The sequence below is a fragment of the Ahaetulla prasina genome, chromosome 8, assembly GCF_028640845.1.
Source record: "Ahaetulla prasina isolate Xishuangbanna chromosome 8, ASM2864084v1, whole genome shotgun sequence".
In the NCBI taxonomy this organism is placed as follows: Eukaryota; Metazoa; Chordata; class Lepidosauria; order Squamata; family Colubridae; genus Ahaetulla; species Ahaetulla prasina.
This window is the reverse complement of record NC_080546.1, coordinates 93,597,610-93,613,756: the sequence shown is the minus strand read 5'-3', so window position 1 is coordinate 93,613,756 and position 16,147 is coordinate 93,597,610. Positions and strand designations below refer to the sequence as shown.

The following is a 16,147-nucleotide window of genomic DNA, read 5'->3' as shown; positions in this document are numbered from 1 at the left end:
ACAGTACTAAACATCCCTACCTCACCAAAATCTCTATGCCTTCCACCTATGGAACTGCTTCTGGACTCAAGGCAGTGGGAGAGATATTCCCTTATGTGTTTCAATCACCGACCACCACTGAGCCAACGGATTGTGAACCAAATTTCTCCTGCCTAGTGTCCCAGCCCCAACTCACTTACACTGACCTCCTCAGTTCAGACGAATCTGTTCCTTCTACTGTAACACCAGTTAAAGGGAGAAGACTTTCTTTCTGCTGCCTGGAAGTACAACGGATGCTTCCAAATGATGTCTTTTGGAGCCAGAGTGTTCTGTCCCCTCTTGGCCTCAGCCACACGAGCTGGCTAAACGAGCCAGTAATTGAGTTCATGGCTGCTATCAGTCCTGGCAGGGAATCTGCAGCTGTCTGCCAAAGTCTTCCTTTTATCTTGGGGTTGCCAGGCAACCAGGAGGTCAGAAGTCCAGACCGAATATTCAGCTCAATTCTCCAAGAGTCAAAGAGTTCAGCTCAATTTTCCAAGAGTCAAATAGTTCAGCTCAATTTTTGCTCGTCACGGAGCAGAAGAGCAGCCAGGGCTGCTTTTATACTTTGTGGGGTGTGGCTCCGTGACTCAGCACTTCCTAGGCCTGCCCCACCCCTGCTTCTGTTGTTCCCTCCTCTCCTGCCTATGAAACCTAGGGTCCAGCCAGGCCTGATTGCCATCAGCTGGGTCTGGAGGCGTGGCCTGGGGGGGAAGAGTCAGGGGACGGAGGCCTCGTTATTTCCTCCACCTGGCCTGCCTCTGGCTCCTGGAGCTGAGCCAGGGAAGCCGGTGCTCCCGAGGTAAGTCCTGATGGCCCTTCCCACTCACTTTCCGAGTCACTTTCTGGCAGGGGGCCCGGCTCGGGGGGTGCAGACACAACACAGAGAGATGAAGGAGGGAAATTTTAGGCCAATATTCAAAGTGAAGGGCCATGTCTACTACAGGATAGGGAGTATCATGGCGGGGCCTCAGCAGCAGTCTTCATTTCTCCATATATACTTTGTTGGTGATGATGACAATGAGAGCCTGTCAAGACCATGGGGATGCTACAATGGTCATAAGTGTGAAAAATGGTCATAAGAAGCGAAGCACAGATATCCAGGTAGTACTGTATATTTCCTGATTAGGGCCTGAAGTTCAGCAGGAAATGTAAGTTGAGAAATTCTGGTTGTAAATATTAAATATACAAAACATCCTATATATTTTAGCTTCGGTTAGGTTTTCGGGTAGTAAAGAAATATAAAATTGCTCCAGTCCTGATTGCAATTCATGGGGAAGAAATTTCCTAAATAAAATAGGCCAGCCACCACATTGTAAGAACAGTGGGTGGTAATTTTGCTGATTATTTTCTTCATGAGTCTCCTAACTCCTTGGCTCTCAGTCCAGTGGCCTTTTTCCATCGGAATCCACTTTTCTCCTTCCGTTTCCATTCAGGCTAAGAGACCAGGCTGCCTTCTGCAATTTGGAAGGAACTCTTTTTTTTTTCCCTGTCAGAATCTGATTTCTGTCTAGGCTTTGAGAGGCTGAAACGACCGTTTTATGTGCGCAATGCAAGCAAACCTTAGCAGCCATTTTGCTATTACCACTTTAAAAAAAAATTAAGAAATTGGTCATTCAGATGATTTAAAACAGGAGGACGTTACCACAATACTCCAATTTTACAATACTCCAAAAGAGGCATCGGCTTTACCGCAGAGGAAAACAGTTTGATTCTTAAAGCAAAAATAATTGTTTTGTTTTGTAATTTGGGATACACCCAACTGGATTTAACTGACATATTTTCAACCGCCTTTTAACCATCTTTTGCTATTATTCCCTGCCCCTCAAGTAATGCAAAACGAAGAGGAAACATTACATTTAAATCACCATCTTGTTGCTAGGAAAATGGACTGTGCCAAGTTTTATTCCAGGGCTTGATGCCAAGTGAAGAGAAAAATAACTTTTTGCAAGGAAACAGGAAGTTTGAAAGTTGTTTTTCAACTTTTCCACAGTGGCATTTAGAAGGCATCGTGAAAAGAAATATTCCCCCAGTTTTTTTTTCCCCCTAATGCACCTGAATTCTTGCCAATTTGGGGAGGGAGGGAATCTGCCTTTCAATTCTTTTAGGACAAGATTAGCTTGAGTGCACTCTATGCTACTAAATCCTTTCCCTTTGTGTATAATACAGATGATTTAGGAGGAATTGTGTCAGAGGTGATTTATATATTGATATCTTAGGATAATAAGAAATGAGCCAACATTCGGCTCACCCTTTTATAGATGGACCTGAAGGCTGCATTAGGCAAATTTGACAGCATTAAAAGATTTTATCAATTTGTCTCAGAACAATTTTTCTTTTGTGTTGTGTCAAGTGATAACATTCCAGGCCATCATTCTAATTTAATGGCTTTGATAAATGGCTCCAGAGGTTAAAGAACTAGACTGGTTATATTATTTTGGCTCTTTAAAATAAAAGGCCTATTAGCTTAATTGTTAAATGTCCTTAATTATTGAAAATGGCAAGCTCTTGGGAATGTGTGTGTGGGGGGTGTATGTTTGTGATATATTTAAATGAACTGCAACACAAATATTGCACTAAAATGATTAACTGAAATGTCTGGAAAATTATATATATATTATAATTTTCTATATAATATAGTTATATAAGTGTTTTTTTTTTTGTTTTTTTTTATTCAAAAAGTTTTTATTAGTCAAAAAAAGGTTTATACAAATACATATCAGGTATGGTAAATTTTCATTTTTCTTATCTAAAATAAGAATTTTACTCAAATTTTTTTAACACATACAACAGCCATATGGCAAGCAGGTGACACGAAGTAGCTAAGTTTACAAATTTTAAATACGTAATAAAGAAGGGTCAAGAATAAACAGAATATCGTACAAAAGAGAATAAGGAAAACCAACACAATCCCAAATATCTTTATCACTTCCTAGTTTTGGATCTCAGAACTCTGGGTTCAGCCTGACCCAACTCCAGGGCCGCAACAGCGGCAGCCGCTCCGCCCATGATCTATAACCTCCCTTCTTCAATTCCTGGGTCATCTGATTCCAGGAGGGCTTTGTGTTCCTCCACATAGGCCGTAGCCTCCATAATTGTACTGATTTTTTCGTAATGCCCTCCCGGAAAATCATCAATCCCTCTGGCATCAGCCATCTGAAGCCCACTCCCTTCTGGTACAATTTGCTTGACAAAAATAATATTTCTTTCTTTTTCACGTACCTGTCTGGGAATCTGCCTCAGAATGGCTATCTCCTGCCCCTGTAAATCAGTGCCCCACTCCTATGTTTTCTAAGAATTTCATCTCGTCTCTCTTCTCACAAATTTGACATGAACCTCTCTGGGAACTGCATGCGTGCGTGCATATTGAATTAACTCTATAAACTCGATCCACATCCCAATTCATGAAATCAACACCTCTCCCAAGAAATTCTCCCAACAATTTGGTCACAACATCTCTCAAGTCTTCTTGGTCCACTTCTTCCAAATTTTGAAACCTAAGGAAATAAGACATTTTATCCATCTGTAGTCCAAGCACAGCATTGCCTGTCGTCTCCTCTCTTTTCTGCACTGCCGCATCTCACCCTCAAACCTTCCACTTTCTGCTTGTTTTCTGCTGAAACTTGTTGAGTATCCTTTAAATCCTTTTGGATAGTCACAATTTCTGCTCTTATTTCATCAATTTCTTGTCCATATTAGATAACTTTTCCAAAATTCTCTCCATCTCTCCAGCAGTTGGTCTCTGACCTTTTGCCATTAAGGAAAAAAATACAAAATCCTCAGGCAGGCACAGTATCCTTGTAATTTCCTCCGGATCCACCAGGGGGCACTCACAGGAGCAACGAGTCCAGAGTACAGTTAGTCAACCAGGAAGCCGAAGGGAAGTGATGTCATCAAAATTCTCATAGTGAAGGCGGAAGCTGGGCGCCACCACTGTTCCCCAGAAGGAGGGGCCCCAAACCTTCCCTCCTAAATTTCTCCATCACCTCTTCTCTCCAGAGCTCCACAAAACCGGTAATCTTCTTATTTTAAGTTCTCCTCTCTCCAGAATAACTCGTGCTCCTTCCAACCGCAGGGGAGAAAAAACCCCCCCGCACTCCGGAGCACTCCACTCACATTTACCGATATTCCCTTCCCTTCTCCTCCTCAATTCTTCTCCGTTCCCTGTTCACCACCAGGCTGCTGCAGTTATAAATCCAATGCCCGGTGTCACGGGCACAGCGCCCAGGCGACCAAAATAATGGCCGCGGCCTGTGGCCTCCAAACCCCGCCAAGCCTAGGACGCGCCAGCATCGGTCCCCACAGTCCTGTATGTCGGCTGGGAGACCCCTGGCGAGCCGTCCGTGCGGCAGGTGTCCTTTTCGGAACACCTGGCCCCTGAGGGCCTCGGCGGCGGCCGGATTCGGGCGCTGGAGGCAGGAGAAGCCTTCCAGACGTCCGTTGCCGCTGGACACCGGAAGTCGTCTCAGTTATATAAGTGTTATATTGCAGGAACAAAGTAGTAAAAGAAAACTCACGTAATTTAAATATAACTTCTCTTCTACAATTGGAATTGGTAAAGAGGTGCTCCAACCTGGTTCAAAAACAGGAACTGCGAGAGAGACCTTGGAATCCTAGTGGATGATCGCTTATACACGAGCCAGCTGTGTGCAGCAGCCGCCAAAAAAGCTAACACACGCCTGGGTTGTATAAACAGAGGCATAGAATCAAGATCACCTGAAGTATAACTACCGCTTTATAAAGCCTTAGCAAGACCACACCTGGAATCCTGCATCCAATTTTGGTCACCACATTAAAAAAAACAATGTTGAGACTTTTGAAAAAGTGCAGAGAAGAGCAACAAAGATGATTAGGGGATTGGAGGGTAAAAGGCTAAAACATACAAAGAACGGTTGCAGGAACTGGGTAAGGCCATCTAGAGAAAAGGACTGGGGTGGACATGATAGCAGTCTTCCAGTATTTGAGGGGCTGCCACAAAGAGGAGGGGGTCAACTTATTCTCCAAACCAACAGAAGGCAGGAGAAGGAACAATGGATGGAAACTCATCAAGGAGAGAAGCAATCTGGAATTAAGGAGAAACTTCCTAACAGTGAGGACAATTCACCAGTAGAAGGACTTGCCTTCAGAAGTTGTGGGTGTTCTATCACTGCAGGTTTTTAAGAAGAGATTGGACAGTCACTTGTCTGAAATGGTATAGGGTCTCCTGCTTGAGCAGAGGGTTGGACTAGAAGATCTCCAAGGTCCCTTCCAGCTCTCTATTCTGATTGATAAGATAAAAAGCTAAATTTTCAGTTAGAGGTTGTAATAAGTAGAAAATAAAGTTGTAATTTCCCCCCCTCCCAAGTCCACAGGACTTTTGAAATATATCCCCAGATCACCAAAGGGTCCATGAACCACAAGTTAAGAAACCCTACTATATAAGGGTTACTATCAAAATTATTTCGAAGAAATAATAAAAACACAAATGAGGATTGGTTTGATTATATCAGGTCAGTATCTATCCCAGAGTTGCTCCATGAGGAGGAGCAAGACAATCCAAAACAGCAGAGATGCAACTGGAGAAGTTAGAACATAGAATAATAGAGCTCGAAGGGACCTTGGAGGTCTTCTAGTCCAACCTCTTGTAAAAGCAGGAGACCCTCTACCATTTCAGACAAATGGTTGTCCATTCTCTTTTTGAAGGCCTCCAATGATGGAGCACCCACAACTTCTGAAGGCAAGCTGTTCCGTTGGTTGATTGTCCTCGCTGTGAGGAAATTTCTCCTTAGTTCTAGGTTGCTTCTCTCCTAGATGAATTTCCATCCGTTGCTTCTTCTCCTGCCCTCGGGTGCTTGGAGAATAGGTGGACCCCCTCTTCTTTATGACACCCTCTCAAATACACAGTCTTCCAATATCTTAAGGGGCTGCCCCAAAGAAGAGGGAGAGTCAACCTATTCTCCAAAGCATCAGAAGGCAGGACAAGAAGCAATGGATGGAAACTAATCAAGGAGAGAAGCAACCTGGAATTAAAGGAGAAACTTCCTAACAGTGAGAAAGATTAACCACTGGAATGGCTTGCCTCCAGAAATTATGGGTGCTCCATCACTGAAGAAGAGCCATTTTTCTGATTGAGCAGGGGTTGGACTAAAAGACCTCCATTCCCTTCCAATTCTGTTGTTCTGCCGCAGAGTACCTGAAGGCAGGACAAATAGCAATGGGTAGAAGCTCGTTAAAAGAGTGGTCCTACCTGGAACTATGGAGAAACTTCCTGACAGTGACAACAATTAATCAGTGGAACAACTTGTCACCTGGAGTTGTCAGTGCTACATTGCTGAAGGTTTTCTAGAAAAGATTGGACCACTACTTGTCTGGAGTAATATAGGATCATCTGTCATGGACAGGGGGCTGGGCCAGAAGACCTCTCTAAGGCATCTTATAGCCATTTGATTCTGTGAAGACTAAAAGACTGGTTTTGAAAGACCGAGTACTGGCTGCTTGTGTTAGGGTCCAAGGCTGAGGAACTTGGAATTGCGTGCTTAAATGTAAAATTATGGACATAACAAGTCTTGTGGAATTCTTGAAATTAAATGGGCTTGTAATTCATTTCTAAGGAGCCACCAGAGGAAACATTTCACTAAGCAAATGTTCTGAACTATGACACGGGTACTCCAACATGGTTAATGTGACTTCAATATTCATTAGTGTGACAAGGGCCCAATCCTTTTCTCACTTCCTTAGTAAAAAACTTTATCTTGGTGGTGTACAATGTATAACCAAGTGTATTTGGGTTTAGACTTAAGAACACTGCAAAATAAAGCATGCTTCTTAGTAACGTTGTAGATCCAAACTATTAGATCAGCGGAAGCGTATATTGAAGGAAACCCCTACTTATTAGTGGTATAAATGCAAAAGATTAATCACTCCAGCTCATGTCAAAATACACTTAGAAGTTAAGCTTTATGGACCTCAATTTTTGGCAGAGTTACCGTTTAAATAAATATACTGTATCTAGTGTGCTAGCATGGTATAGAGAAAGAAGACCAAGTTTAGGTGTCTATGTCTTTATATTCATCTTCCTTCAAAGATAATAACAGTGTAGATCAAGATAACAAATACACCCATGCACACACAAACACACACACATAGGTAAAGGTAAAGGTTCCCCTCACACAGATGTGCTAGTCGTTCCTGACTCTAGGGGGAGGTGCTCATCTCCGTTTCAAAGCCGAAGAGCCAGCGCTGTCTGAAGACGTCTCTGTGGTCATGTAGCCGGCATGACTCAATGCCAAAGGTGCCAGGAACACTGTTCCCTTCCCACCAAAGGTGGTCCCTATTTTCTCTACTAGCATTTTTTCCTGTGCTTCCGAACTGCTAGGTTGGCAGAAGCTGGGACAAGTCACGGGAGCTCACCCCATTACATGGCAGCACTAGGGATTCGAACCGCTGAACTGCCGACCTTTCGATCGACAAGCTCAGCATCTTAGCCACTCAGCCACCACACACACACACAAATTTATTAATCCAAATTTTGGATGATACAAATAGTCCTTGACTTACAATAGTTTGTTTAGTGATCATTCAAAGTTATAATTGAAAAAAGTGACTTAGGTCTGTTTTTCACATTTACGACCATTGTAGCCTCCCCATTGTCACGTGATCAAAGTTCAGATGCTTGGCAATTGACCCCATCTCAGATACACCAACAACAGCCAAGCCTCCTACAACTGACCCCATTTCATTGGGTTCACAACCCCTAGTGATCACAGAAAAGGAAGTGCAGGACCTATTTCACAGACAAAAGCCAGGAAAAGCTCCAGGCCCAGACAAGATAACTCCTTCTTGCTTAAAAGTCTGTGCTGACCAATTGGCCCCCATCTTCACCCATATTTTCAATAAATCACTAGAGATGTGTTATGTTCCTTCTTGCTTCAAACGCTCTACCATCATCCCAGTGCCAAAGAAGCCCACCATCAAGGAACTGAATGACTACAGACCAGTTGCTTTAACATCTGTAGTCATGAAAACCTTTGAAAGGCTAGTGCTTTCCTACTTGAAAACCATCACGGATCCGCTGTTAGACCCCTTGCAATTTGCATACCGAGCAAATAGCTCAACAGATGATGCTGTTAATATGGCTCTGCACTACATCCTACAACATCTTGAGTCTCCAAAGACCTATGCAAGGGTCCTTTTTGTAGACTTTAGTTCAGCATTCAATACCATCATTCCAGACATTCTTCTAACTAAGCTAAACCAGCTACAGGTACCTGAACACACTTGTAAGTGGATCATAAGCTTCCTAACAAACAGGAAGCAGCAGGTGAAACTAAGCAGAATCACAATCAGATACCTGTTCAATTAGCACAGCCCCCCCGCCCAAGGCTGTGTGCTCTCCCCACTTCTCTACTGAAGTTCGCAGATGACACAAGAGTGATTGGTCTCATTCGAGACAATGATGAATCTGCATTCAGACGGGAGGTTGAACAACTAGTCTCGTGGTACGACTGGAACAATCTGGAACTGAACAGACTCAAAACTGTAGAAATGGTGGTAGACTTTAGGAGAAACCCTTCCATACTTCCACCTCTCACAATACTAGATAACACAGTATCAACAGTAGAGACCTTCAAATTTCTAGGTTCTTCCATATCACAGGATCTAAAATGAATACCTAACATCAAAGATGTCATCAAAAAAGGACAACAAAGAATGGTCTTTCTGTGCCAACTCAGAAAGGTCAAACTGCCCAAGGAGCTGCTGATCCAGTTCTACAGAGGAATGATTGAGTCTGTCATCTGCACTACTATAACTGTCTGGTTTGGTTCTGCAACCCAACAAGAAAGACACAGATTTCAGAGGATAATTAGAACTGCAGACAAAATAATTGCTACCAACCTGCCTTCCATTGAGGACCTGTATACTGCACGAATCAAGAAGAGGGACGTGAAAATATTTACAGACCCCCCCCAAAACTACGCTATACAGCACGGCACACCAGAACAACTAGACACAAGAACATTTTTTTCCTGAACGCCAACACTCTGCTTAACAAATAATTCCATCAACATTGTCAAACTATTTACTGAATCTGCACTACTATTAATCTTCTCATTGTTCCCATCACCCATCTCCTCCCACTTATGACTGTATGACTATAACCCTGTTGCTGGTATCCTTACGATTTATATTGACTGTTTCCTAGTATGATTTGATTGCTAATTTGTACCCTATGACTATCATTAAGTGTCGTACCTTGGGATTCTTGATGAAGGTATCTTTTCTTTTTATGTACACTGAGAGCATATGCACCAAAGACAAATTCCTTGTGTGTCCAATCACACTTGGCCAATAAAAAATTCTATTCTATTCTATTCTATTCTATTCTATTCTATTCTACTCTACTCTACTCTACTCTACTCTACTCTACTCTACTCTACTCTAGTCTAGTCTAGTCTAGTCTAGTCTAGTCTATTCATACTTATGATGGTTGCAGTGTGATCCCTTTTTGCCAGCTTCTGACTAGCAAAGTCAATGGGGAAACCAGATTCACTTAACAACCATGTTACTAACTTAAGAACCGTAATGATTCACTTAACAAATACGGCAAGAAAAGTTGTAAAATGGGACAAAATTCACTTAACCATTGTCTCAGCTTAACATAACTGTTGGGCTCAATTGTGGGTGTGAATGAATCAAGAACTACCTTATTTATCAGCCACTTAGAAACAATACAGAGGTTTGTTTGTTTTGCAATATGCATCCGTGTTTTGAATTAGAAAAGGTAGCAGTTTACAAAAGCTGATAATGGGGTATTTTTTACCTTAATGTTTGAATTTAACAACGCTTGGACTCCACCCTGATCAGCTCTGTAAATCTGCACAGCTCTGCACAGAGGCGCTTCAAATGCCTTCCTGGGCTGGGGTTTATTTTCCTGAACTGCAACAGGCACGGATTTTAATCCAGGGGGGAATTCAGAAGGCGACCGAGGCCGTGTCTGCGGCCAAGGATTTTGGGAAGAGGCTGCCTGAGCAGAACGAAGGGTGGGTTCTCCCGCTCCTGGAAAAGGATGCTGAAATTAACATGCAGCTGCGCTTCTGTGATAAATGGATTCTGTTGGGTCACCGAGGGGATGCACGACATTAAGTGATTTACAGCCCTTTACCTTAATGAAATTGTTTCAGCAAGATGACGCTGAGAGCTTTTAATGGATAGCTTTTCTTGATGTAATGAAATTGCATTCCTTTGGCATTTAATATAAGGTGCAGTTATTATTTACTGGAGCTTTCCCAGGGATGTGGTGGTTTTTGCACACGGCGTGCAAAGCAAAAAGGGATTATTATTTTTTTTGGGTGATCGCATCCAATCCAGGAGGCCGGGTGACTTCCCTTGAAGCGTCCCAGGGAGCCCATCTCCGTTTGTAGGGCCTGTCTTTCAACCCTCCTCTCTTAAGGAGCCACCCTGTGTCTAGCTTTCCTCCGCTTCACCTCTCCTCTCCTACTCTCTTAAATAGGCAGCTGGATTTCAACCAGATCAGCTGTATTGAAGATGGGGCATTCAGAGCACTGCGGGATCTGGAAGTACTGTAAGTAGCATCCTCTCTCCTTCTCTCAAATGGGGAAGTCTCGGGTTCTAGGCGGCTGAGGGTCAAAAGGCTGAAGCAAAAGGATGCCGTTGTAATTCAAACAATTTGAAATGTACGGGAGGAGGGAAGGGATTCCTCCACTCCCCACACCGTCTATGGTTATGCAAAAGCAAAGCAAACTCCTTTGCAAAGCAGATTGAAGGCTTTGATGTTTCAGTTTATTTCAGTCCATGCCTTCCCATTGTTCAGATCCAACACTGTTCTCTTCTTTTTCCATATCGTTGTTCTGCACTGAGCAAAGTGAAGCCTTGAATTTATTTATATTTATTTTATTTGTCGAGTACGTATTAGATAATATATATAAGTATAAGCATGAATTGTATACATAAAATGAATACAATTAAAGGGAACATTAGGACAGGGACGGTAGGGGCTCTTATGCACGCCCCTTTCAGACCTCTTAGGAATGGGGTGAGGTCAACAGTAGCCAGTCTTAAGCAGCTTCAGATCGCAGCAGGATATTCGCTGGTCCCAGGACAGATGGGGTTTCGGACAGAGGTGGTGTCCCCCCTATTAAGGATGGGTATTTATTTACTGAGTAAGATCCTTCACCAAGCTGTGGAATAGCTTAACAGAAGTCAATAGGACTTTTTCAGTCCTATTGAAAAAGATCAAGCAGGTAACACCGAAGTATTTCTTGGAAATCCTGCCGGTATGGTAGAGCTTTTCTGCAGTGAACAAATCAATCTTTTAATCCCCCAAACTTCTTTCCAACTATTGGGGATAAATGATAGTGGCCCATTAATTTTCAACAAAGTGGAGTAATTCGCATGCTGTCAGGAAACAACCAACCACTCTGTTTGCAGGCTCTTTGGATAAAGAAAATAGGGCTTACCCATCACTTATTAAATATGAAATTTCACTACAAAACCATGCCATCTGTATGAACCTACGTATATGTTCTTTAAACAAACAAAAAATCTTAAAAACTAGTGGGGATATCAATATTTTTCTTAAGCTCTTTTATAGGTGATATGTTTTTATCTTATTTCATCTTTCAGGATTACATTTCAAAGTGGACTTTTAAAAAAATATTTAAAAAATAAAATGTAGAAAGCACCAGAAGTCGGATGAAGATCCTGGTTGTCCCAAAAGTGCTTTTTTCAAAAGGCAACTGGACTTTCTTGGCTTTTTCCTTGAAGACGTTTTGCTTCTCATCCAGGAACTGAAGAAGCTTCTTGACTGAGAAGCGAAACGTCTTCAAGGCAAAACAAAGAAAATCCAGTTGTTTTTTGAAAAAAGCACTTTTGGCTTTCTTGAGAAGATTTGGAAAGTGTTTGAAAAGAATACAGAAAGTATGGAAAATATTGCAGCACAATTAATTGATGGATTTTTTTTTCAATTGGTGAATTTCACTTTTCTTCTTCTTCACCTCTCCTTTTTAACTTGAACTTAGTAATAGTGAACAGATACAAAAGATTGGGAGGAACTGCAATTTAGAGCAAGTCTTTGGAAGAATTGAAACTGACTTCTTTTATGGGACAAATTTGGTTCTTTCATTTTTCATTTGGTATACATGAAACCAAATTTCCCCGTAATTCTTCATTTTTTCCTATGGAAAAATTTCACAAGAATTTTCAGCCTTATTCCACACCATTGTTTTTCTACCTGTTTCTCAAAATCACAGCATCCTTGCATTTTTGAGATGTGATGTTTGATTCTTATGAAAAAGGCAAAATGAAAATCACTGCTTTCTGTTTAACTTTGGGAGAGTAAACTCATTTCACTTCAGGTGATATTAATTTTGCTCCATAAACTGTTGGGCTAGCTAACAAGAAAGGATTTAATTGTCTACTCTTAGCATGGAGATTGTAGAATAGATCTCCAAAAGGACTTGTAAAATGGTTGCAATTGCTAGAGCTGTAAACAATTTGACTTCAACAATTGCTACACATTTCATTATTTTTAAATTTTGAAAATCGGCTTCGTTGTTTTGTTGAATTCAGCCATCTTTTGTTGGCTTCTCTGTTCCTTCCTTTTGGCCTGAATGCTTTGGTCCTTCAACATAACATTTAATCAAATATAATGATTTTATATAGCTTTAAATTCCTTTTCATCAGGGCTGTGGCCACTTTTTAAAAGTGAAGTGAGACCCTCAGCCCTTTAAAGCAGCTATCTCCCTCTTATGAAGGGTTCCTATTTCAACCTGTTCTGAAACACCTGATGCGAATCATTTTAAAAGTACGCATTGTTCTACTTTTCATATGAAGAGTTTTTCTTTAAATATTCTGTGTATTTTAAAGAGGATTTTTGACATTACATTTCAGACATTTATGAATGCTGATATTAGCGTATCTCATGATAGACAAATATATCTGTATTCAGGTACATGGTCTAAATTTGATCTCTTTAGAAAGTGCTGGGCATCTGCTTTGTTACAGTGGGCACCTTATCTAGAAGTTATCTATGTTTCTGTTCCTCCCCCCTTGCATTATTTGTAAAGAAATATGTGGTGTTTCTTTTACAAATCTTGAGACTTTTTTCCAATGGTCTGTGTGTTTCACCAGCAGCTTATTATCATAATGATCATTTAACGATTTAAACTATCTCTATATGCCGGTATATCTATAAAACATCCAGTTATGAATTCAGTGTGACCTGCTTAGTACATTGCTACTAACTTTTCATTCAGGTAATTCTACCACTGCAGAAGTTTGTGATGTAAATGTTGTGATTATTATTTTTTTGACATCCACTTCCTTGCCGCTAATGGTCCTATAAAGATTCATCATTCGATCTGAAAGCAATTGTTTTGTTTCAAGGAGAATTTACAAAGAGTAGCCCTTAATTTAATGCAGTGTTTTTTAACCTTGGCTACTTTAAGATGTGCGAGCTTCAATTCTTCAGTGCTGGCTGGGGAATTCTGGGAGTTGAAGTCCACACATTTTAAAACGGTCAGAGTTGAAAAGCGTTTATTTAGTGACAATAGAAATTCTCTGTTTTCCAGGTCATGGTTGTCCCAAAGGTGCTTTTTCTTCAAGCGGCAACTGGATTTTCTTGTTTTTCATTGATGACATTTCCCTTCTCATCCAAGAAGCTTCTTCAGCTCTTCTTCGGAACTGAAGTTTATTTTTTTTTTTTATTTATTTATTTTGCCACAACAGTGTATATAAGCATAAGCATGAAATAACTATACGATATATAAGCATATATATAATAACTATATGAATTGGATACAATCCAAGGGAACATTAGGACAGGAACGGTAGGCACACTGGTGCTCTTATGCACGCCCCTTACAGACCTCTTAGGAATGGTGACAGGTCAATAGTAGAAAGTTTTTGGTTAAAGCTTTTAGGATTATGAGAAGAGACCACAGAGTCAGGTAGTGCATTCCAGGCATTAACAACTCTGTTGCTGAAGTCATATTTTCTGCAATCAAGATTGGAACGGTTCACTTTAAGTTTAAATCTATTGTTTGCTCGTGCATTGTTGCAGTTGAAGCTGAAGTAGTCTTCGAAGGAAGGACATTGTAGCAGATGATTTTATGAGTTTAGCTCAGGTCATGTCGAAGGCGGCGGAGTTCTAAGTTTTCTAAACCCAGGATTTCAAGTCTGGTGGTATAAGGTATTTTGTTGTAATCAGAGGAATGGAGAACTCTTCTTGTAAATTATTTCTGGACACGCTCAATTGTATTAATGTCCGAAATGAGGTATGGGTTCCAGACAGGCGAGCTGTATTCAAGAATTGGTCTAGTGAATGTTTTATATGCTCTGGTTAGTACTGTAGTGTTTCTGGAGAAGAAGCTACGCCAGATTAAGTTTACAACTCTTAAAGCCTTTTTGGCGATGTAGTTGCAGTGGGCTTTGGCACTTAGATCATTTGATATGAAAACTCCAAGGTCTTTAACGGGGTGGGGGTCATCTGTAAGGTAATGACCATCAAGCTTGTATTTAGTGTTCGGATTCTTTTTTCTAATGTGTAAGACAGAGCATTTGCTGGTTGAGATTTGGAGTTGCCAAGTTTTTGACCATTCCGACACAAAGTCAAGGTCTTTTTGAAGGATAGCTGTATTGTTGGTAGTGCTGAATAGTTTAACATCACCAGCGAAGAGAGCACAATTACTTGTAATATGGTCACAGAGATCATTAATGTATAATATGAAGAGTGTTGGTCCAAGAATGCTGCCTTGGGGAATGCCGTTATTGACAGGAGCAGGATTTGATTGGGTACTGCCTATTTTGACCACTTGTTGTCTGTTTGACAGGAACGTTGTTATCCAGTTGTGGAGGGGTCCAGAGATGCCGAAGGATTTTAGTTTTAGGAGATGTTTGTCATGTACCACAGAGTCAAAAGCTTTACAGAAGTCTATGTAAATTGCATCTATTGCTTTGCCCTGATCAAGATTTGTAGTCCATATGTTTTTGCAGTGAAGAAGTTGTAAATTACAGGATAATTTTTTTCTGAAACCAAATTGTTTATTAGAGAGTAGGTTGTTTGTTTCTAGGTGGAGGGTAATGGATTGGTTGATGATAGATTCCATTACTTTGCAAGTGATGCAGCATAAAGAGATCGGTCTTTATGGTCAGCATAAAGTTCTAAGTTTTCTAAACCCAGGATTTCAAGTCTGGTGGTATAAGGTATTTTGTTGTAATCAGAGGAATGGAGAACTCTTCTTGTAAATTATTTCTGGACACGCTCAATTGTATTAATGTCCGAAATGAGGTATGGGTTCCAGACAGGCGAGCTGTATTCAAGAATTGGTCTAGTGAATGTTTTATATGCTCTGGTTAGTACTGTAGTGTTTCTGGAGAAGAAGCTACGCCAGATTAAGTTTACAACTCTTAAAGCCTTTTTGGCGATGTAGTTGCAGAGGGCTTTGGCACTTAGATCATTTGATATGAAAACTCCAAGGTCTTTAACGGGGTGGGGGTCATCTACAAGGTAATGACCATCAAGCTTGTATTTAGTGTTCGGATTCTTTTTTCTAATGTGTAAGACAGAGCATTTGCTGGTTGAGATTTGGAGTTGCCAAGTTTTTGACCATTCCGACACAAAGTCAAGGTCTTTTTGAAGGATAGCTGTATTGTTGGTAGTGCTGAATAGTTTAACATCACCAGCGAAGAGAGCACAATTACTTGTAATATGGTCACAGAGATCATTAATGTATAATATGAAGAGTGTTGGTCCAAGAATGCTGCCTTGGGGAATGCCGTTATTGACAGGAGCAGGATTTGATTGGGTACTGCCTATTTTGACCACTTGTTGTCTGTTTGACAGGAACGTTGTTATCCAGTTGTGGAGGGGTCCAGAGATGCCGAAGGATTTTAGTTTTAGGAGATGTTTGTCATGTACCACTGAGTCAAAAGCTTTACAGAAGTCTATGTAAATTGCATCTATTGCTTTGCCCTGATCAAGATTTGTAGTCCATATGTTTTTGCAGTGAAGAAGTTGTAAATTACAGGATAATTTTTTTCTGAAACCAAATTGTTTATTAGAGAGTAGGTTGTTTGTTTCTAGGTGGAGGGTAATGGATTGGTTGATGATAGATTCCATTACTTTGCAGGT

General features: G+C 41.0%; 1 protein-coding gene across 2 annotated transcripts in view; it reads left to right on the top strand.

Moving 5' to 3' along the window:
- The window catches only part of SLIT2 (slit guidance ligand 2), a 231,620-nt gene that overhangs the window by 137,101 nt on the left and 78,372 nt on the right, over nucleotides 1–16,147 (top strand). For both annotated transcript variants that reach the window (XM_058193772.1, XM_058193773.1), the window contains exon 6: nucleotides 10,508–10,579. In XM_058193772.1, the coding sequence (XP_058049755.1) occupies nucleotides 10,508–10,579 (72 nt within the window). The remainder of the gene's footprint in view (nucleotides 1–10,507; nucleotides 10,580–16,147) is intronic.